Source organism: Drosophila obscura, unplaced genomic scaffold (genome assembly GCF_018151105.1).
Source record: "Drosophila obscura isolate BZ-5 IFL unplaced genomic scaffold, ASM1815110v1 contig_150, whole genome shotgun sequence".
In the NCBI taxonomy this organism is placed as follows: domain Eukaryota; kingdom Metazoa; phylum Arthropoda; class Insecta; order Diptera; family Drosophilidae; genus Drosophila; species Drosophila obscura.
The window spans coordinates 5,074,769-5,092,389 of NW_024542736.1; the positions used below are offsets into that span (position 1 = coordinate 5,074,769).

Here is a 17,621-nt window from a genome sequence, read left to right on the forward strand (position 1 = left end):
CACTACAACATTGTGCTCTATGAACTACGGTTCATAGTAAAATAGTGCAAGCATTACTATCGATTACATGCTTTCCAATACCTCTTAAATTGACCCGCCAACCTATCGGAACTACGGAATATGATTTTCCTCGGTATTTTTGGGTATATTTTTGAGGGTCGATTAAATGAGCAACGGCGAAATTAAGTAGAAAAACTGATTATATTACACTACATATTGTGGTTGTTTAATTAGTTTATAATTAAATGGTACAAACCTATCTATCGACTACATACTTTCCAATACTTTTTAAACTGACCCGCCCGACTATCGGAACTATCGCAGACACTGCTTGTGCAACTCTGGTGCCCGGTTTGACAAGTTTGCCATTTTCAATTGCACAGCGTTTGACAATTTAGGCATCCTTTGTCAAGTAAATTAATAAATATATTCAGTGTCGAAGTGATAGCAGTGAACGTTGTAGTTTGTTGGTGATAATAACGCACGACCGGCATTGCTTTCCAGTATAGTATATCGCTTCCAGTACACCACGGTTGGGAACGGCGCAGGCTTGCATTTACCGAAAATTATTTACAATTGCAATTCCATTTATCCCCGGACGCCGCTATTAAGGTAATTGATTAACAACATTTAAAAAATAATGCAGCACACGGATGTCAGTGTATTCAAATAACGACATTTATTTATTAAAAACACCATAATTAAAAGATTATCGATACCATCGCGTGCGCGCGCACCTTTCCCGATCCACTTCCAGTCTATCACGCCGACTTCCACATTTTGGCCAGCACAGGGTAAAGTTATATTTCGCGTTCAATACGGTTCCACTGTTGTTAAGGGTTTGTTCGAAGTGAGTTCTGCGATGAAAATTCGACCTGGGAATGAAAACTGCTCAGCTGCTGCCGCCGCCAGCGGAGCACCCCCTCCGCTGGTTGAATAATCAGTGCTCGGAAAGAAAATGCCTTGGATTATCTGGCGAATGTGAATGCAAAAGTGCAATCAAGTGGAATAGTGTTAATTATCAGTGGAAATTGCATTTTTCTCGAAAACGTGTCGAAGTTGTCGCCATCTTGCGGCACACACACACACACATGTGACGAGAGGAATTGCCAGTGCTCAATAGTGTGCGTGTGTGTCGAGTCGTTGCGTCACTGAAAAAGTTGAACAGCCAAAGTATATTAGCCAAATTTGTAATCTAAAGAAAAAGGTTTTAATTTGTCAGAATTAAAATAAAGCGTGAATATTAACATCGACTCGCGTCAAAGTCCAGTGCAAAAGCAACTTTTTCCACCCATTACGTAACATTTTGCAGGCGGTAGCAGCAGCAGCAGCGGCGGCAGCGGCGTTTGCCCATTTTATTGCACAGAATCTAAAGGTTTATTTCCATCTATATCTTTTGCAGAGCTCCGTGCGCTAGCTTCAATTTTGTCGTAAGCCAATCAAAAAAAAAATCAACTGAAAATGTTCGTGTCGACAGTCTCTCGCATTGCCCCCGTTGCCAGGAGCGCCGTAAGTAGACGAAAATGTGATGTTACTGTTGTTGTACCCTTGTGCGAGATAAAGTTGGCTAAAATGTGTTGCATAATCAATAGCCTGCATCGATTTTTCTTTTTTTTTTTGATATCATAAAAATCTATGCTGGCAGCCGCTTACATGGGCCTTCGTGGTGAACTTGCTTCCAATCGTGGAAACACATACAGTTACATAAGTTGCAGGCGGATTTTGAGGTTATGTTGGGAGTGCGGCTGGAAACATAATTTAAATGCAATTAAGTTACAAGTAAAGGAATTTGAACAGTTTTGAATCGAAATGGAACCAATTCGGTGACCAATTAGTGCCGACAAAGGGCCTCACATGGCATTGTATAACCACTAACCGTGTACTATGTCGTGCGCGCGGCCCTAGTTGAGGTTAGAACAGGTGAAAGCTTTCCAATGGCGAGAGGAATAATTCAACTTTTGTTTATGACATTATTGATAATCTGAAAATCCATTCGACAGTGCAACAGCGTCAGTGGTCAGTGTCCATAGCAATACAACAACAAATGCAGTTGCCAAATTATCAAACCTCAATTACTCAACGATTGCATAACTTGGCAATGGCCGGCCAATGCCTATTAAATAAGATTTTTCTCTCACGGCGAAAGAGCACAAGAAACTGACGCGTCTCTCACAATAGGGGGGTGGAAAGCAAAATGGCAACTGGTTCTTATCGTTTGGATACACTTTTATCTCAAGCAAAGTACACAGCAACACTTATCCGCATTCTTCTTACATAATAATCAACTCTATGTGTCTTCCTTTTGCAGCTCCTCGCCAACTCCAAGCAGTACTTGCGACCATTGAGCAGCGCTGTCATCAGCCAGAGCCAGACCTTTGCCGCTCAGAACACAACCCCAGTTGCATTACTGCCACAAATCAGGTCATTCCAGACCTCGCCCGTCACCCGTGACATTGATTCGGCTGCCAAATTCATTGGAGCTGGTGCTGCAACAGTCGGTGTCGCTGGATCCGGTTCGTATTGGTTTTGTTGTTGCTCCCATTCCCATCCTCATCGCAATCCATCATGCGTGGTCCCCGCCCATGTCACGTCCCGGCTCATCACCTCCTTCAGTCAGTTACAAACTAGCATCTGGGGCACACACAACGAGTATCTGATTACTCTTACTTTGCCCCGGGAAGGTCTGAGAATTGGCCAAGCCTCCTTGTGTTGTACAACATGCAGTGCATCGAGAGGTGCCTGTGTGTCGGAGGCTTCATTTCCTAGCAGGAAACCTGTGTGATTGCAGGACGAAAGTACCAGAAATCCTGCGGCTTGGTGTTGCCATCGGCGCTTGCGTCTGACTGCCGCCTGGTCGCATTGAAAACTTTCGTGGCCGGCTTTTTTAGTGCAATGTGCTTGCTGCAGCGCCTCCGGGCAATGCAGAACTCAATTCAGACTAATCTGTGACTGACTGGCGTCAGCAAAAGAGGCGAAAGACGGAACACGATGGCTGGGCGGGCGAGCACCGCGACGGTTGTGTTTATACCTGAACAAAAGTCGTATAAGCACAGCCAGAGCTCTTCGGCTGTGGCCGAAGATCATCATTCATTTGGATTTTCCAAGTGAGACTAAGTTGACTAATTGAATATTGTCTTTCTCCCCCCCACATGTTTCCGACTCCTTGACAACAAACCAATGCAACAGGTGCTGGTATCGGAACAGTATTCGGTTCCCTCATCATTGGTTATGCCAGGAACCCATCCTTGAAACAGCAGCTGTTCTCCTACGCCATTCTGGGCTTCGCCCTGTCTGAGGCCATGGGTCTGTTCTGTCTTATGATGGCTTTCCTGCTGCTCTTCGCCTTCTAAGCGCGCATCGATCGAATGCTCGTCCTTGTTTCCTGCAATCGTGCGTGTGTGTGTGTGTGCTCGGCTGAGGGCAGACGCGGGCATCCGAGCGGCGGCAGAGGGGAAGTAACCAACAACCAACCAACAACACCATCGTTCGTTTTTTCGATTATTAATGATAAAAATGATTGATTGATTGATTGATAGCAACAAGAACATCCTGTACAACTATCTAATTATAAAATAACAACAACAACCACAACCACATAATATATGTAATTTTGTTTTTAAAAAACATCCGAAACGTAGTAATCGCCTAAGTAACATCGTCGTCGAGGAGAAGAACACACACATTGAGTTGAGTTAAGTTTAAAACGATATCAGCAGCGGCAGCAGAGCGCCAATAAACAATTCTGGAAGAACACAACACTGCGAGAACGCATTATAGAGATCAGATCGAATGGAATCGAAGACTAGACCGACAGACACGCATTCACGATCAAGATGTAACGAAATGTATAACGAACAGCTGAATCTGTATAAATTGAAATTAGATTTTAATTGAAGCAAGCTTCGGGCTAAGCGCCCCAGCCACACGCACGCACGCACACGGAGGAGGCCCAGCCAGGAGTCGCACCACTCGCCTTCATCCCGGTGGAAGAGGTGGTCCACGTCCGCTTCAAGTCTCTCTCTCTCTCTCCACCGAAGTTCTTGGACCACCATCATCCGTCAAAGCGGCAGGCTAAACGTGCCACCTCTGTCCACCCTCCAACATCAATCTGGGGTGGTGATGCGAGTGCGGGCGACCCTGGCGGGGCATTGTCCATGTGCGTGCGCGGTGCTGAGCGCTGTAGTTGTGCTCATTTTGCTATTTTATGTGGCGTGTACTGAGAACCAATTTCTTTTCAAGTGTATTTTGTATTCGAAAATCAATTTCCTTAATGTAACGCAGTTAATTTTTTTATTGCCACTCAATATTTATTTTAAATATGTACTAACAGTAGGATTTTATCAATGGCATGAGCAAACGAAAAAGAAGCACGGAGCCGAATTGTGAAATAAAGGAGATATGAATGTGTTAAAGGAAAAGTCATTGTTTTATATAAATTTTTGTTTGAAAAACCCAAAAAATATGAAAAAGGTGCAGAAGAGTCGGTTTGTAGCAAAATTCAAATTAGAATTTTCTGGCGGTACCGACAAAATGCAGCTCTGTGATGACTAGCCAATCGACAAGTCTATCGATAGGTGCGCATTCACAATATTACCCAGGCTATCGATAGCTAACTGTTTCAATATTAACCCATTATCGACCAGTCAGTATTTCGATATACGCACATATATTATGAAACTTGATTAGCACTGTTAATTTTAACGCAGTTCAGCTGAACGATATCGCAGTTTTCTTGTAAATAATGATTGATCTAAAATAAGAATTTAAAAGCCGTAACATTTTCCTCTGCTTACCTGAAGGTGTGTTCGGCCCCCCGCCCCGGGCCCCCCCCCCGGTCCGGCTGGGTGCGCCTGGGTGCGGCGTCGGGCGTGCCGCCCGCGTCGCGGCCCGGGCCCCCCCCGGGCTCCCAGGTGCGGGGGCCACCCGGTGGGCACGGCCCGAACCTCGGGTCGCGCCCCAGCCGCCCAGCGCCGGTGCGCGGCCCCCGAACGAAAAAAAACAACCCAAAAAAAAAAAAAAACCGGCACGCCCCGGCCCCCGGTGGGGTGTCCGCCCGGCGTGGCGGACTACGGCCCCGGGTCAAAAAAAAAGCCAAACCCGCCCACTCAGTTTGGCGCGACAAAACCCCCCCCCCCCCCCATCCTCAGTTAGTTGCGGCAGGCCACTCAGGTTGCTACATCAGCCCTCAAAACAAACGAAAAACCAATTCAAGCGGCAAAAATGTAGAGCCCACACACAGCCGTGTGTGAATAGTACACACACTTTACGCAACCTGGAAACAAACTCAGAACAAACTCAAAACGGTTTCGGAAATAAGATTCATAAATTTGGTCGTGCCTGCGCCACACCCTGCAATTCTCGGCTTGCTTCCATCTCGTCTGTCGAACTGTCAAAAAGCCGCGTCTCAGCCCACGACCCGACGTCTCAGCACCCAGCCGAATGGTCCCAGCCCCCAGCCGAAGACCTGGGGGTGCTGGGACAGAAACCTCAGCTGCGCCCCTTTCGTTGTATGAACTGGCACATCTATATACTGTATGGTTAGTGGTTCGGCTGTTTAAATAGAGGGGGTTGCGGGGGTTAAGATCGTTTTGTTTTCCTCTCTACATTTACACACTGCGCGCCTGCCTCATGGATTTTGCCAAGAAGATTCTCGGAAAATATGGTTGGAAAGAGGGCGAGGGGCTGGGCAAGAACAGCACTGGCATTGCGGCTCCATTGAAAGCCAGCCTTAAGTTCGACAACGCCGGCTTGGGCGTGGATCGAGCAAAAGAATTCAACGACCACTGGTGGGAGAGGTGTTTCAATGAAGCAGCCAACAATGTGGATGTTCAGGTGCAGCAGAACGGCCAGGTCAGCACGGGTCGCAAGCACGGCGAGGAGGCGGTCGAGATCTCCACCAAGGGATTCTCTGCCCGCAAGCTGAGGAAAGCCAAGGAGCAGCAGGCCATCGCTGGTGCGGCCACCTACGACAACTTTCTGCAGACAGCGCTGCTCACCCAAGACGGTGGAGAGGTGGACAATACGGAACGCATCAAGGTGGAGGACATAGCCGTCTCCAAAGTCACTGTCCTCACGGACGAGGAGCTTTTCAAGGCCTGCGGCGGACGAACGGCGCACAAGGGCGCTCGCCATGGCCTGAAATTGAGTGGGAAACTGGCGCGGATAGAGCAGCAGGAGCGTGAGATGTTGGAGATGCTGCAGAGCAAGCAAAAGTCTCGCTTAGATGAGGAACCAACCAAGAAAAAGAAGAAAAGGGCCAAAGCAGAGAAGGACCAGGACTTGCAGGTAGAAGCTGAAGAGGAGTCTGTGGAGGAGCCTGTAAAGTCAAAGAAAAAGAAGCGCAAGACCGAGGAAGCCGATGAAGAAGCTGAAGCACCAGTCAAGAGCAAAAGTAAGAAAAAGAAGCACAGGCAGAAGGAGGATCAGGAATAGGTTAAGAGATGTTTCATTCGATTGGAACTCGTTTCATAGTCTGTTTAGTGCACATAAATTGTATGTATTTAGTTATAATAAATCTATACACGATCTGGGAAGGCATTTAAAAGCTAAGTTTGGTCACCTAATTATAAGCCAAAGTGCTGTCACTTTCTGCCCTTGGCCTTGATGCGTCGCGATTTGCCCATCCGCTTGTTGACCGACGCTCCAGCCTTGGCGCCCCGTTGCCGGCGCGTGGACTTCTCTGCGTCTAAGCCAGCCGACGAGGACTTTGTGTTGCGCTTGAGACCCTTCTTCTTGCCACCGAAGCCGAACTTCTTGTTGCGGGCCTTGCGGTTTTCGGCGGTCTTCTTCTGCTTGGACTCGAGCGCCTTGGCGTCCTCGAGGAAGTCCAGGTTCTTCAGCTTGCCCTTGCGGAACTTTTTCAGCTTGTCCAGCATGTCCTTCTTCTCGGCCTCGCGTTGGACCTTGGTCTGCTTGGCCAGCATCTTGCCCATCTTGCGCTGCTCCCTGATCTGTTTGATGCGCTCCGACTTGGCCTGGCCCTGCTGCTTGGCCATCAGATTGGATCGCACCTTTTGCATGTGCTCGTCGCTCTTGGCCATTTCGGCGAAGTAGTCGTCCGGACGGCGTGTCTTGAGGCCCAGCTCCTGGAGGCGCTGGATTCCCTCCAGCACGGCGCTCTGGGCCTGGCGATGGAAGAGCATCTCGCGTTTGAAATCGTTCAGCACAGGATCCTCTTCGGGGCGGACGTATGGTAGCTTGGCGTTGCCTTTGAACGCATTGGCGCGCTTCTGTTCGTGCTTCTCCAGTTGCACGGCCAGCTCTGGGGCCAAGGGCGCCAGACTGTTGACCATGTCTAGGCGCTCCACCCACGGCAGTTGCAGCCGAATGGCCTCTGTTTTGGCTAGCAGTTTTGTCTGCAAATGGATGATTACACATATGCGGCAAGGAAAGGAGAGGAGTGTGTGTACTTACAATATCATTAACTCTGTCGCGTTTTCCGTTGAACTCCACATTGAGGCCGGGTTTTAGTTCGCCACGCTCAAAGGCAGCTTGCAGCTACTCAAAACAAATTGAATTTTAGCATGTTCCTTGGGTTAAACTTCCATTCCATGACTTACCTCAGCATCGGAATTGTCATCGGAGTCGTATTCCGAGCCACTCTCTTCCATTTCAAAGTCGGACATGCTTAAATTATGATAAAATTTCAGAGCTATAAAAAATAAATATCAACACGTGCGACGATCAGTGTGACCACTGTGATTTATCGATAAATTGCATTTATACCGAAATATACCGTGTCATTATCAAAATATACCGTAAATATACTCACGGACACGACAAGATGCGTTGATATTCCATGATTTCTATATTCGGTTTAATATTACTAGCAAGCTAAAACTCTCAGCACTGAAAATATATCTCTCTACGATTAATTAATCAATTTCCTTAAATATTTGCCAATCAAAAGTACCCATATTCATTAGAATTATTCATAAATAAGGTTTAATCAAAAATCAATCTGGTGGAAAATTTAATGTTTTACATGGTAACTACATATTTATGTAAAATTCGACAGAGACCCTAGCGAGGAATGTGTTTCAGAAAAAAATTTGATATTCGATTTAATATTACTAACTAGCTACGACTTTAACAACTGAAAATATCATTTTATCAGATAGATGAATCCATTTTCTACAATCTGACTTATTTTAAGAACGTCATTACTTATAAAAAAAATGTGTAAACAAAGGTCTGCATTTCGATACATTCATGTCTATCGATGCACGCTTTGTTTTTGAACACTTGCCGCTTTTACTGTTGGTTTTTGTTTTCTTGAAAAATGGCTGCAAATCTTGCAAATATTTATGCCGAATTAATGCGCAGGTATGGGGAGGACTTTACCATCACCTATGGACCTCCGCCCACGTACCTGAGCAGCATAGCTGGCGCCAGTGAGGTCGGCAAAAAGATCGTGCTCGTTTTCAAGGAGGATCGCAATGCAGCGGCGGCCAAAATCAAAACGACGCCGAAAAAATTGCCCAATAAAATAGAGGGAACCTCCGAGCTGGATCTGACAGGCAGTCCCTTGAAGGACGATTGCATTGTGGATGTCATTGCTGACCTATCGCTGGAGCTGCAACTGGTGCATTCGAGTCCGTGGAAGCTGGAGGAGGAGTTTCAGCGCGGTGTGTCCGTGGACAAGGCGCGCGCCATCATCTGCACCGAGCACTTTCAGCACGCCGATGGCTTGGGGTCCGTCTGGTTTCTGTGCGATGGCAGCGACCATGGCCAGACCCAATTGCTGCAGTACGAGTTCAACAAGACGCACTTCTCGCGCGGTATACTCAGCTACCAGGGTGTGCTGCCCGCCTTTATGGTCACTTCGCAGTCCCTGGTGCGTCAGCACTCGACAGCAGGCGGGGCGCCTATGGAGACGGCCATTGAGAACAGATATCAGGTCAATCCCCACATGACGCTGCGCTGCTCGTGGACGACGTCGGCTCCACAGCCCCTGCTGGTCAACCTGCGGGACTGCGAGGTGGCTCTCTCGCACATATTTCGCGTGGGCGATTGCAGTCCTTTGACGCAGGACTTTATGAACCAGCTGCGCATCCTGGTCTACATTCGCGAGGACATCGTCAGCTACCACAAGGACGAGCAGCAGGGTCTTGGCCGGGACCCCACCTATCGCTGTGGCCCCGGCATCGATATGGACGAGCTGCGCGAGTCGATTAACAAGACCATGACGGATGTGTCTGGCCTGATGGATCACTACAGCAGTGGCGCGGCCGAGTTCGACATTGAGGAGGTGGTGCATCGCGCCAAGGGCAGGCGGCTAACGGATCTCACCGACAAGCTCTGGGAGCTGCTCAAAAGTAAGCCAATCTCTCTTTAATTCGAGGATCAAAGTCATGTTTTGTGTGCTCCAGGTTGTGGTTCCTACAAGGATCTGAAGATGGCCTTCAATATGCTCTTCCAGTGCGCCGCTCGCTCCAACATTGTGGTGCGTATAGCCAAATGAAATCCAGGATCATCTCTTTCACGTAATTATCTTTCAAAGAATACGCCAACCAACAAGAACCGCCTGGCGGAGATCATCACAGAGCTGGCCAATCGCCGCCTAGCCATTCCCTGCCTGAGTGGCGCCGAGGCGCTGGAACTGCTGCTGGAAGTGGGCCTGGAGAAGGTGTATAAAGACTACGAGTTTATCTACACGGAGAGCAAGATGTGCAGCACCAATCTGCTGAAGGCAACCTTAGAGACGGCGGATGGGTCGCCCCAGAACGTGCCGCAGCTCCGCAAATCACTGCACAACGCCGTCCGAGGAGATGCCACGCAAGGAGCAGCAGGCATGCGTAAGACCCTGCTGCATCTCGACGCGGACAGCCGGACGACGGGCGTCAAGTATGGGGACGAGGATGTGGCCGGCATCAAAAACAGCCACTTTGATGAGCACGAGAGCATGGAGCGGATCTCGAAGCTGTTCCAAATCCACTGCACCATGGAGCATCTGCTGATGATACACATTCACCTGAATCTGCCCAATGGTGAGCAGAGTCTTCGAGCAATCCTAAATCCGAAAATTAAATGTTCGTTTGTCTCTAGTCTATAGCGATGTGTGCTCTGAGCTTTTGAAGAAGACACCCAAGCTGGTGGAGGCCATCGATGACCAGCTTAGTGACGTGATGGACATCCACCTCGCGGCCCATTACGTTCGCGAGCATCTAGATGCCAAGGAGCCCTACTCGCGGCATATCACAATGAAGTCGCTGAACAAATTCCGCGAACTGCAGACCACCTTCTACTTTAATTCGGAGAATATTTGTCCGCCCGAGCTGGCTCAGTGCTTTCAGTGCGATGGTTGGTAGAAGCAGCAAAAGTTACTTGCCTCTGATATTTATTTATGCGCACCTCCATTTCAGATAAAGAACTGGTCAAGGAACGTACCTACCATGCCTGGCTTTATCGCAAGATTCGCACACTGAAATGAGACAGACGCCTGCAATAACACTCCCCTTTCCACTTCCTTTACCTCGGCTGTAACCCTCTGAGCATTTTTTGTAAATCGTAAATTATATCCTATATGTATACCGCTCGATCCCTTCCGGACTCAATTGTTTGCAGCTTGTAGTACACGCTGCTTTCAACGCTTTCCCCCACCCAAAAACCGAAATCATGTTAAGCGAACTCGTACAAGTTTTAAGCTGACCCAGAGGCTGCACTGCTGCACTGCTGCACTGCTGCATTGCTGCATTGACTGGCCCCAGAAAATCTTGAAAACCAAAATCCTCTTCCGCCCTTTTGGCTGGCCCTATTCTCGTATCCATTTTGTTGGCCATATTCTAAACAAGCGACCATCCATCCATCCATATCCATCCATCCATTCACTAAAGTAATGCAGCAAATTAACCGAAAGCCTGCTGTGCCTGTGTGTATGTGCTGGTGCTGTGCCCAATGGCCAAATGCAACGAAGGCGTCTCGGCGCCGCTGAGAATTCCCGATATGTTACAATCCAATTAGCTGGGCGCGCCACTTGCCCGGCCAACTTCCCACAGCCGATTGATTTCCATGTGTCAGACGTGCGTGAAACGCGCTTCGGTTCGGACGTGTTTCGTTTCTCTCAAGCAGAAAGTCGAGCAGCAATCGGTGCGAGCGTCCAAGGACTACTCTCTGGCCAGAGGGCAGTGATAACAGAGACGCGAGTGTCCTGCGCAGGGATTAATCACAGTGGGAATCAGTGGAGAGCGGACCCCACCCCGCACATGTGAATTGAGTGGCAGCCAAATCGAATTGAGTCTGTTCTAAATGCCAATTATCGCGAGTGCCTAATCCAATTAACAAAATGGTGTGTATGCCACAACAGGAGATCCTGTTTAAGCCAATGGAACTGGGGGACTTGCGCCCGCTAAATGTGGCTTATAATTTGATAAAAGGACATTCAATATGCTAGGCTAAGGAGCAGCCTCTCAAGTGCAGTGACAGAGAGGCCATAAGGCTGGGCCCCCAGCTGTTTTTGTGGCCAAGAGGGAGAGGGAAGCCTTAGACTTAATTCCTGTTGGTCTAGTCACCACTGAACCCTTTCTGTTGAAGGGGAACTCTACACGAGGGATGCTTCCTGCCTTCCTTCATTTCTAGTATATCCTTTCTCACTTGCTCTGTGTGTCTTGCCATCCAATCTCTCGCGTCTTAGGGTCTTGAGTTCTTCTTCAAGTTTGGCTATGCCTTCCTAACCATAACGCTCATCATCATGATCTGGATGTCGCTGGCCCGCGCCTCGATGTTCGACCGTGAGATGCAGGAGACCCGCTACCCGCCCTGCACCTACAATGTGATGTGCACCTGCTCCAAGTCCTCCACAGATCTGGGCATTGTGCACTGCAAGAATGTGCCCTTTCCAGCACTGCCACGCATGGTGAACCAGTCAAAGGTGAGTGTAGCCGCACGAACGGGGGATATGGATGTGCTAAACGATTCCTCTGGGGCATAGGTTTTCATGCTGCACATGGAGAACACGGGACTGCGCGAGATCGAGCCCTACTTCCTGCAGTCGACGGGCATGTATCGGCTGAAGGTGTCCGGCAATCATCTGACGGAGATACCCGATGACGCCTTCACGGGTCTGGAGCGTTCGCTATGGGAGCTCATACTGCCGCAGAACGATCTGGTGGAGATACCCTCAAAGTCGCTGCGGCACCTGCAGAAGCTGCGGCACCTGGACCTCGGCTACAACCACATAACGCACATCCACCACGACTCGTTCCGCGGGCTGGAGGACTCGCTGCAGACGCTGATCCTGCGGCAGAACTGCATCTCCATGTTGCAAACGCACAGCTTCACGGGGCTGCTCATACTGGAGACCCTCGACCTGAGTGGCAACAATCTCTTCGAAATCGATCCGAATGTGTTTGTGGACGGAATGCCGCGCCTCACCCGCCTCCTGCTCACCGACAACATTCTCTCGGAGATCCCCTACGACGCCCTGGGGCCGCTCAAGAGCCTTCGCACCCTGGACATCTCCCACAATGTGATCTGGTCGCTGAGTGGCAACGAGACGTACGAGATCAAGGCCAGCACCAAGTTGAATCTGGATAATCTGCATCTGGAGTACAATCATATCGAAGTGCTGCCCCCGAACTCCTTCAAATACTTTGACACAGTCAATCGGACCTTCTTCGATGGCAATCCCATACACACTCTCAAGGTGGGTGCCCACGATGACCCCATCCCTTGCCCCTTGCCCCTTCCATCTGCTAATCTCTACTTCTCTCTGCCTCTGGCAGGAGGATGCCTTCAAACCGGCCAAGATAAGGGAGATCTACATGCGGTACTGCGGCCTTACGAACATCTCGCCACAGGCCTTTGACAGCCTGGTGAACAGCCTGCAGATCCTCGATCTGTCCGGCAACAATCTGACCAAGCTGCACCACAAGCTCTTCAACAATTTCGATGTCTTGAGGTGAGCCAGACCCAAAGCCCACGCCCCACCCCAAACCCACAACCTCCTCACAGAGAGAGAGAGAGAGGCCTAATCCGATTGTCAGCGGCCTGGCCTCTAGGGCTTCCCCCCAATGTGTGCTAAGTGTGTGACCCGTTTCCGATTGCGATTGCGACTGCACACCGAAGAAGAATGTGAGGAAGAGGGAAAAGCCAGCGTAATAACCAAAGCCACTCAACCCCCTGCTCACCGCTTCCTCCTTCGTAACAGGGTCATCAGCATGCGGGACAACAAGATCAAGATACAGAAGCCCACCGAGACATTCAACGCCGTGCACTACACGCTGCTCAAGCTGGACCTCAGCGGGGACCGCAATGATCCGACCAATCTGCAGACCCTGCGCAAGTAAGTACACCCCCGCACCGACCTGCTCCGCCCACACACACCACACCCCTCCTTACCCCAGAACGACGTTTTGTATTTATTTTCAAAAAGTATGACCAGAATGCGGAACATGCGCTCGCTCTCCATCTCCCGGCTGGGCTCTTCGTCCGTGGGACCCGACGACTTCAAGGACTTTGGCGTGGAGCTGGAGGATCTGCAGATAACGAGGGCCAGTCTCTCGGGCATACAGTCGCATGCCTTCAAGCATGTGAGGGGTCTGAAGCGGCTGGACTTCAGTGAGAACGGAATATCGAGCATTGAGAACGATGCGTTCCATGAGGTTGGTTTGGTCCTTGGATAATGCCTTTGAGAACGATTGGCTAACTCTTCTTTCTCCCATAGATTGGTCATTCGCTGATCTCTCTGAAGATGTCGCATGGCTACTCGGGCAGCGCCCTGCCGGCTGAGCCCCTGCGTCACCTCACTTCGCTGCAGGAGCTGGACTTTAGCAACAATCACATCAGCAGCATGAGCGACACGAGCTTCCACTTCTTGAAGAACCTGCGAATGCTGGAGCTGCACGACAACCGCATCGAACAGGTCCTGAAGGGCACCTTCCAGGGCGACATTCACACCAAGCTGGAGGAGATCTCGCTGCGCTTCAACCACCTCACATCCATCTCGCAGCACACATTCTTCGATCTGGAGGCGCTGCGTAAGCTGCAGCTGGATGACAACAAGATCGACAAGGTCGAGCGTCGGGCCTTTATGAATCTGGACGAATTGGAGTACTTGAGTCTGAGGGGAAACAAACTGAACAACCTGGCCGACGAGTCCTTCCAGAATCTGCCCAAACTGGAGATCCTGGACATGGCCTTCAATCAGCTGCCGAACTTTAACTTCGACTACTTCGACCAGGTCGGCACGCTGTCCAATTTGAATGTGAATGTCAGCCACAATCAGATCAAGCAGCTCATGTACAACTCCTCATGGAGCGGACGGAACGAACATGGTGGGAGCGAACCCCCTAAACATCCTTCCGGCCTGGCTCTTTCTCAACGCTCTTTCGCTTTTCCTTGCAGGCAGCATGTACCACTCGAACATCAAGATCTTGGATCTGTCCCACAACAATGTCTCCATCATTCATCCGGGCTACTTCCGTCCCGCTGAGATCTCGCTGACCCACCTCCACCTGGGCTATAACTCCCTGATGGTGGGTAGCTAGCTGTAACCCTTCCCAAAAACTCTCTTTAAGGTCTCCTTCTGTTTGCAGAACACCACTCGTGATGTGTTTGGCAACATGCCCAACCTGCAGTGGCTGGATCTCAGCTACAACTGGATCCACGAGCTCGACTTTGACGCCTTCAAGAACACCAAGCAGCTGCAGCTGATCTATTTCGCCCACAACTACCTGAGCGACATACCGCAGGATATCTTCAAGCCGGTGCAGGGACTGCGCATCGTTGACTTCTCGCACAATCATCTGCGCGGACTGCCCGACAATCTCTTCTATAATGGAGGAATGGAAAAGTGAGTGGCGAGGAGGTGCTTTGCCAACCAGATTGGCTAAATTTCTTTTTGTTTTACAGACTGGATGTCTCGCACAACATGCTCCTGAAGATCCCCTCTTCATCGCTGTCCAGCTTGGCTGCACTGACGCTCTGCGAGCTGCACTTGTCCAACAACTTCATCTCCACCATCCACAGCATGGATCTGTCCAACAAGTTCAGAGTAAGACAATCCCGTACCCTTACTCTCAGCCATGTAACGTGGCTCCTTGCAGTCCCTTCGGTACCTGGACATCTCCTACAACTACCTGCTGCGCATCGACGATGCCGTCTTTGCCACGATGCCCAGGCTGGCCGTGCTCGATCTCTCGCACAATCGCGATCTCAAAGTAATGGACAAATCCTTCATGGGCCTGGAAAACTCTCTGATCAAGCTGGGCATGGAGAATGTCTCCTTGAGCACTGTTCCCAGAGATCCGGCTGAAGTATCTGCGCGAGTTCCGCCTGGGCTACAACGAGCTGCCCTCGATTCCGCAGGAGTTGGCCCACAATATGAGCAACCTGCGTATGCTGGACCTCTCCAACAATGATCTGACAAATGTGCCACTGATGACACAAATGCTGCCGCATCTGAGGTGCGCTTAGCCATTCATTGGGATGCTTCTATTCGACCTCTGATCGTTGTTTGCTCTATTACACAGACGCCTCATGCTCTCTGGCAACCCGATCACCTCGCTAAACAACAACAGCTTCGATGGCGTCAACGAGGACCTGGAGATGCTGGATATATCCAACTTTCGGCTGCATTACTTCGAATACGGCTGCCTGGACTCCCTGCCCCATCTGCGATCGCTCAAGCTGACGGCCTACTCCCATCTGGAGCACTTCAACATTCCCCATTTGCTGCGCCATCACTACAACATTCGGGAGCTGTGGATCGAGGCGCCACAGCCATTCACACGCATCGTGAAAAAGGGCTCGGGTCCCACCCAGGAGATGCAGACTCTGCAGCTGGGCAACCCCACCGATCTGCAGCGCGAAATGGAGGGACATCTGCCCTCGAAGCTGACGAACCTCACGTTCAGTGGCCCGCAGTTTGGCAGTTTGAACGAACACATCTTGAAAGTACGTCCTTGATAGATGTCCCTGTAGATATCCCTATTCTAAAAGATGCTTTCAGGGCATGCGGTCTCCCTACCTCTACATGCAACTCTTCAACACCTCGCTGCAAGCGCTGCCGCCGAACTTCTTCAAGCATATGGGTCGGGTGCGCAATATCTCGCTGGACATTCGCTACAACAATCGCAACCTGAAGAAGATACCCAATCCCAACACTGGCCAGGTGCCCTATCTGCCCAACAGTGTCTTCCTCACCGACTTGAAGATGTCCCACACCGATCTCAACTGCGATTGCGACTTGGGGTAGGGTTCTCGTAACAGACTGGCCCTTGCTGCTGCTGCTATAATCCCTGTCCCCTTTGCTGTAGGTGGGTAGAGTTCTGGCAGCGCAAGCGACGGCAGTACATTTGCTCATCGCAGACCTGGACCGACACCGTCTTCCGTACGTTCATGAATTCGCCCTGCCAGGTGTACGGACGCCACAACTGCGATGACCATGACGATGATCTGCGCGAGACGCGGTGCGAGAACAACGGCGGCAAACAGCTCATGGAGGTAAAAGCACCTAATGTATCGCCTAATGTATACTAACCGACTAACTCCACTGTGAAAGGCACTCAAATTCGATCTGGAATGCGGCTGGGATAATGCCAATTGCCGGGAGGCCGCCTTCGTGGTGGTGGCCGTGTGCGTGGCCATGGTCTTCTGGATGTGACTTCTGCACTTTGCATATAAGACGTCCACCGACTTTTATAACATTCTAGAGCAAGTCTATGGCAGGCAGGTCGTATAGATTATTCTACTCTGGTACTCTGGTACCCTGCCTGCCGTCTAGGGTTTAAGCGTGACGATGACGATGATGACTTTTGCCTCTTTCGAATCCTTTGTTAGTTGTTTCTCTCAACCTTCTCTCAACCTTCTATCCGCTTTAGGTCCTTGGCAACGCCTTATATGTAGTACTCTCTCCTCACCTCCACCAATTACACTTTATATAACTCGTGCCATAGTTCACCGCAATGCACCTCATAGATCTATCTCTCTAGCGGCTCGTCTCGGTCTCGCCTGTCTCTCTTCCATGTATATTTACGTTATATTTGTAGTCTATTTAATCCATCTAATTTAACCTATTTAATGATCATCCCATCCCATGACTCTTTTCTGTACTTCTTTTATAAGTTGGTTCACTTCGCTGCTTGAACAGTTCCAAAATGAAAGTCTGTAAAATGTTTCATAAACATATAATAAATATTTACGGTAGGTTAAGTTCGTCCTGCTCTTTCTTCACTTTCGTCTCTGGCTTTATGTCCTCTTTTTTTTTGTTTTGTGTGGAACTTTACACTTGCAGGACATTAGGATTATTATGGGGCCAGAGCCAGGCCAGGGCCAGGGCCAGGGCCAGTACTTTCCTGCTACGGCAAATTATGTACACAATCGTTGGGCAGGCACCAGGGCTGGACCAGCCAGCAACAAACAATTAAAACTTTTTGGCTTAAAGTTTTTCGCCTCCACCCACGTTGCCTTTTCCATACGATAAATTATTGTGAAAGGCGGTGAACGTTTCTCGCTCTACTTTCTGCATTTATACACTTTTACTGCCATACTCTAGACGGGGATAGTATGATTTTTACTACAAGTTTGCCTGCATTGATCTTATAGACTGGATGAGAGATTATGTAAACGAAAGATTCTCTAACCAGTATATAAATCGGAACCTTCAGATGTGTTTACTTAGT

The 17,621-nt window shown here is 49.6% G+C and overlaps 5 protein-coding genes across 6 annotated transcripts; 4 read left to right on the forward strand and 1 right to left on the reverse strand.

Moving 5' to 3' along the window:
• The first annotated feature begins 745 nt into the window (after positions 1-745).
• Positions 746-3,599, forward strand: LOC111070067 (ATP synthase lipid-binding protein, mitochondrial). Its single transcript, XM_022360370.2, has 4 exons — positions 746-850; positions 1,403-1,509; positions 2,309-2,513; positions 3,187-3,599. The coding sequence occupies exons 2-4, from the start codon at positions 1,462-1,464 to the stop codon at positions 3,348-3,350; spliced, it is 417 nt and encodes a 138-aa protein (XP_022216062.1). The 5' UTR covers positions 746-850; positions 1,403-1,461; the 3' UTR covers positions 3,351-3,599.
• A 1,975-nt stretch (positions 3,600-5,574) lies between these two features.
• On the forward strand, positions 5,575-6,527 carry LOC111070056 (G patch domain-containing protein 4). The gene has a single exon (XM_022360359.2). It carries the CDS (start codon positions 5,629-5,631, stop codon positions 6,430-6,432), a length of 804 nt encoding a protein of 267 aa, XP_022216051.1. The 5' UTR covers positions 5,575-5,628; the 3' UTR covers positions 6,433-6,527.
• On the reverse strand, positions 6,475-7,714 carry LOC111070046 (probable rRNA-processing protein EBP2 homolog). Its single transcript, XM_022360348.2, has 3 exons — positions 7,560-7,714; positions 7,414-7,497; positions 6,475-7,355 (listed from the first exon to the last, which is right to left on the reverse strand). Exons 1-3 carry the CDS (start codon positions 7,623-7,625, stop codon positions 6,582-6,584), a joined length of 924 nt encoding a protein of 307 aa, XP_022216040.1. The 5' UTR covers positions 7,626-7,714; the 3' UTR covers positions 6,475-6,581.
• A 355-nt stretch (positions 7,715-8,069) lies between these two features.
• On the forward strand, positions 8,070-10,912 carry LOC111070030 (protein zwilch). 2 transcript variants are annotated; one of them, XM_022360329.2, is made up of 6 exons: positions 8,070-8,258; positions 8,326-9,317; positions 9,372-9,445; positions 9,503-9,989; positions 10,048-10,302; positions 10,365-10,912. In XM_022360329.2, the coding sequence occupies exons 1-6, from the start codon at positions 8,212-8,214 to the stop codon at positions 10,430-10,432; spliced, it is 1,923 nt and encodes a 640-aa protein (XP_022216021.2). In that variant the 5' UTR covers positions 8,070-8,211; the 3' UTR covers positions 10,433-10,912. The 2 variants fall into 2 exon arrangements, with proteins under 2 accessions (XP_022216021.2, XP_022216029.2); XM_022360337.2 differs by having other exon boundaries at positions 8,072-9,317.
• A 111-nt stretch (positions 10,913-11,023) lies between these two features.
• LOC111070007 (chaoptin) lies at positions 11,024-17,151 on the forward strand. Its single transcript, XM_022360298.2, is given in 16 exon segments — positions 11,024-11,287; positions 11,633-11,869; positions 11,930-12,643; positions 12,723-12,898; positions 13,148-13,282; positions 13,373-13,601; positions 13,664-14,273; positions 14,344-14,474; positions 14,535-14,791; positions 14,851-14,992; positions 15,045-15,236; positions 15,238-15,404; positions 15,471-15,894; positions 15,950-16,191; positions 16,257-16,443; positions 16,502-17,151. Coding segments are annotated over 16 exon segments (3,948 nt in total). The 5' UTR covers positions 11,024-11,284; the 3' UTR covers positions 16,604-17,151.
• Positions 17,152-17,621: the final 470 nt, after the last annotated feature.

Bases quoted from the DNA above. Each gene is read 5' to 3' on its own strand.
- LOC111070067 (XM_022360370.2), top strand. From the start codon at position 1,462: ATGTTCGTGTCGACAGTCTCTCGCATTGCCCCCGTTGCCAGGAGCGCC. The intron at 1,510-2,308 runs GTAAGTAGACGA...TTCCTTTTGCAG, and splicing joins CCCCCGTTGCCAGGAGCGCC to CTCCTCGCCAACTCCAAGCA. The intron at 2,514-3,186 runs GTTCGTATTGGT...CCAATGCAACAG, and splicing joins AGTCGGTGTCGCTGGATCCG to GTGCTGGTATCGGAACAGTA.
- LOC111070056 (XM_022360359.2), top strand. From the start codon at position 5,629: ATGGATTTTGCCAAGAAGATTCTCGGAAAATATGGTTGGAAAGAGGGC.
- LOC111070046 (XM_022360348.2), bottom strand. From the start codon at position 7,625: ATGTCCGACTTTGAAATGGAAGAGAGTGGCTCGGAATACGACTCCGAT. The intron at 7,498-7,559 runs GTAAGTCATGGA...TGTTTTGAGTAG, and splicing joins ATGACAATTCCGATGCTGAG to CTGCAAGCTGCCTTTGAGCG. The intron at 7,356-7,413 runs GTAAGTACACAC...ATCCATTTGCAG, and splicing joins GCGACAGAGTTAATGATATT to ACAAAACTGCTAGCCAAAAC.
- LOC111070030 (XM_022360329.2), top strand. From the start codon at position 8,212: ATGTCTATCGATGCACGCTTTGTTTTTGAACACTTGCCGCTTTTACT. The intron at 9,446-9,502 runs GTGCGTATAGCC...TATCTTTCAAAG, and splicing joins CCGCTCGCTCCAACATTGTG to AATACGCCAACCAACAAGAA. The intron at 10,303-10,364 runs GTTGGTAGAAGC...CCTCCATTTCAG, and splicing joins TCAGTGCTTTCAGTGCGATG to ATAAAGAACTGGTCAAGGAA.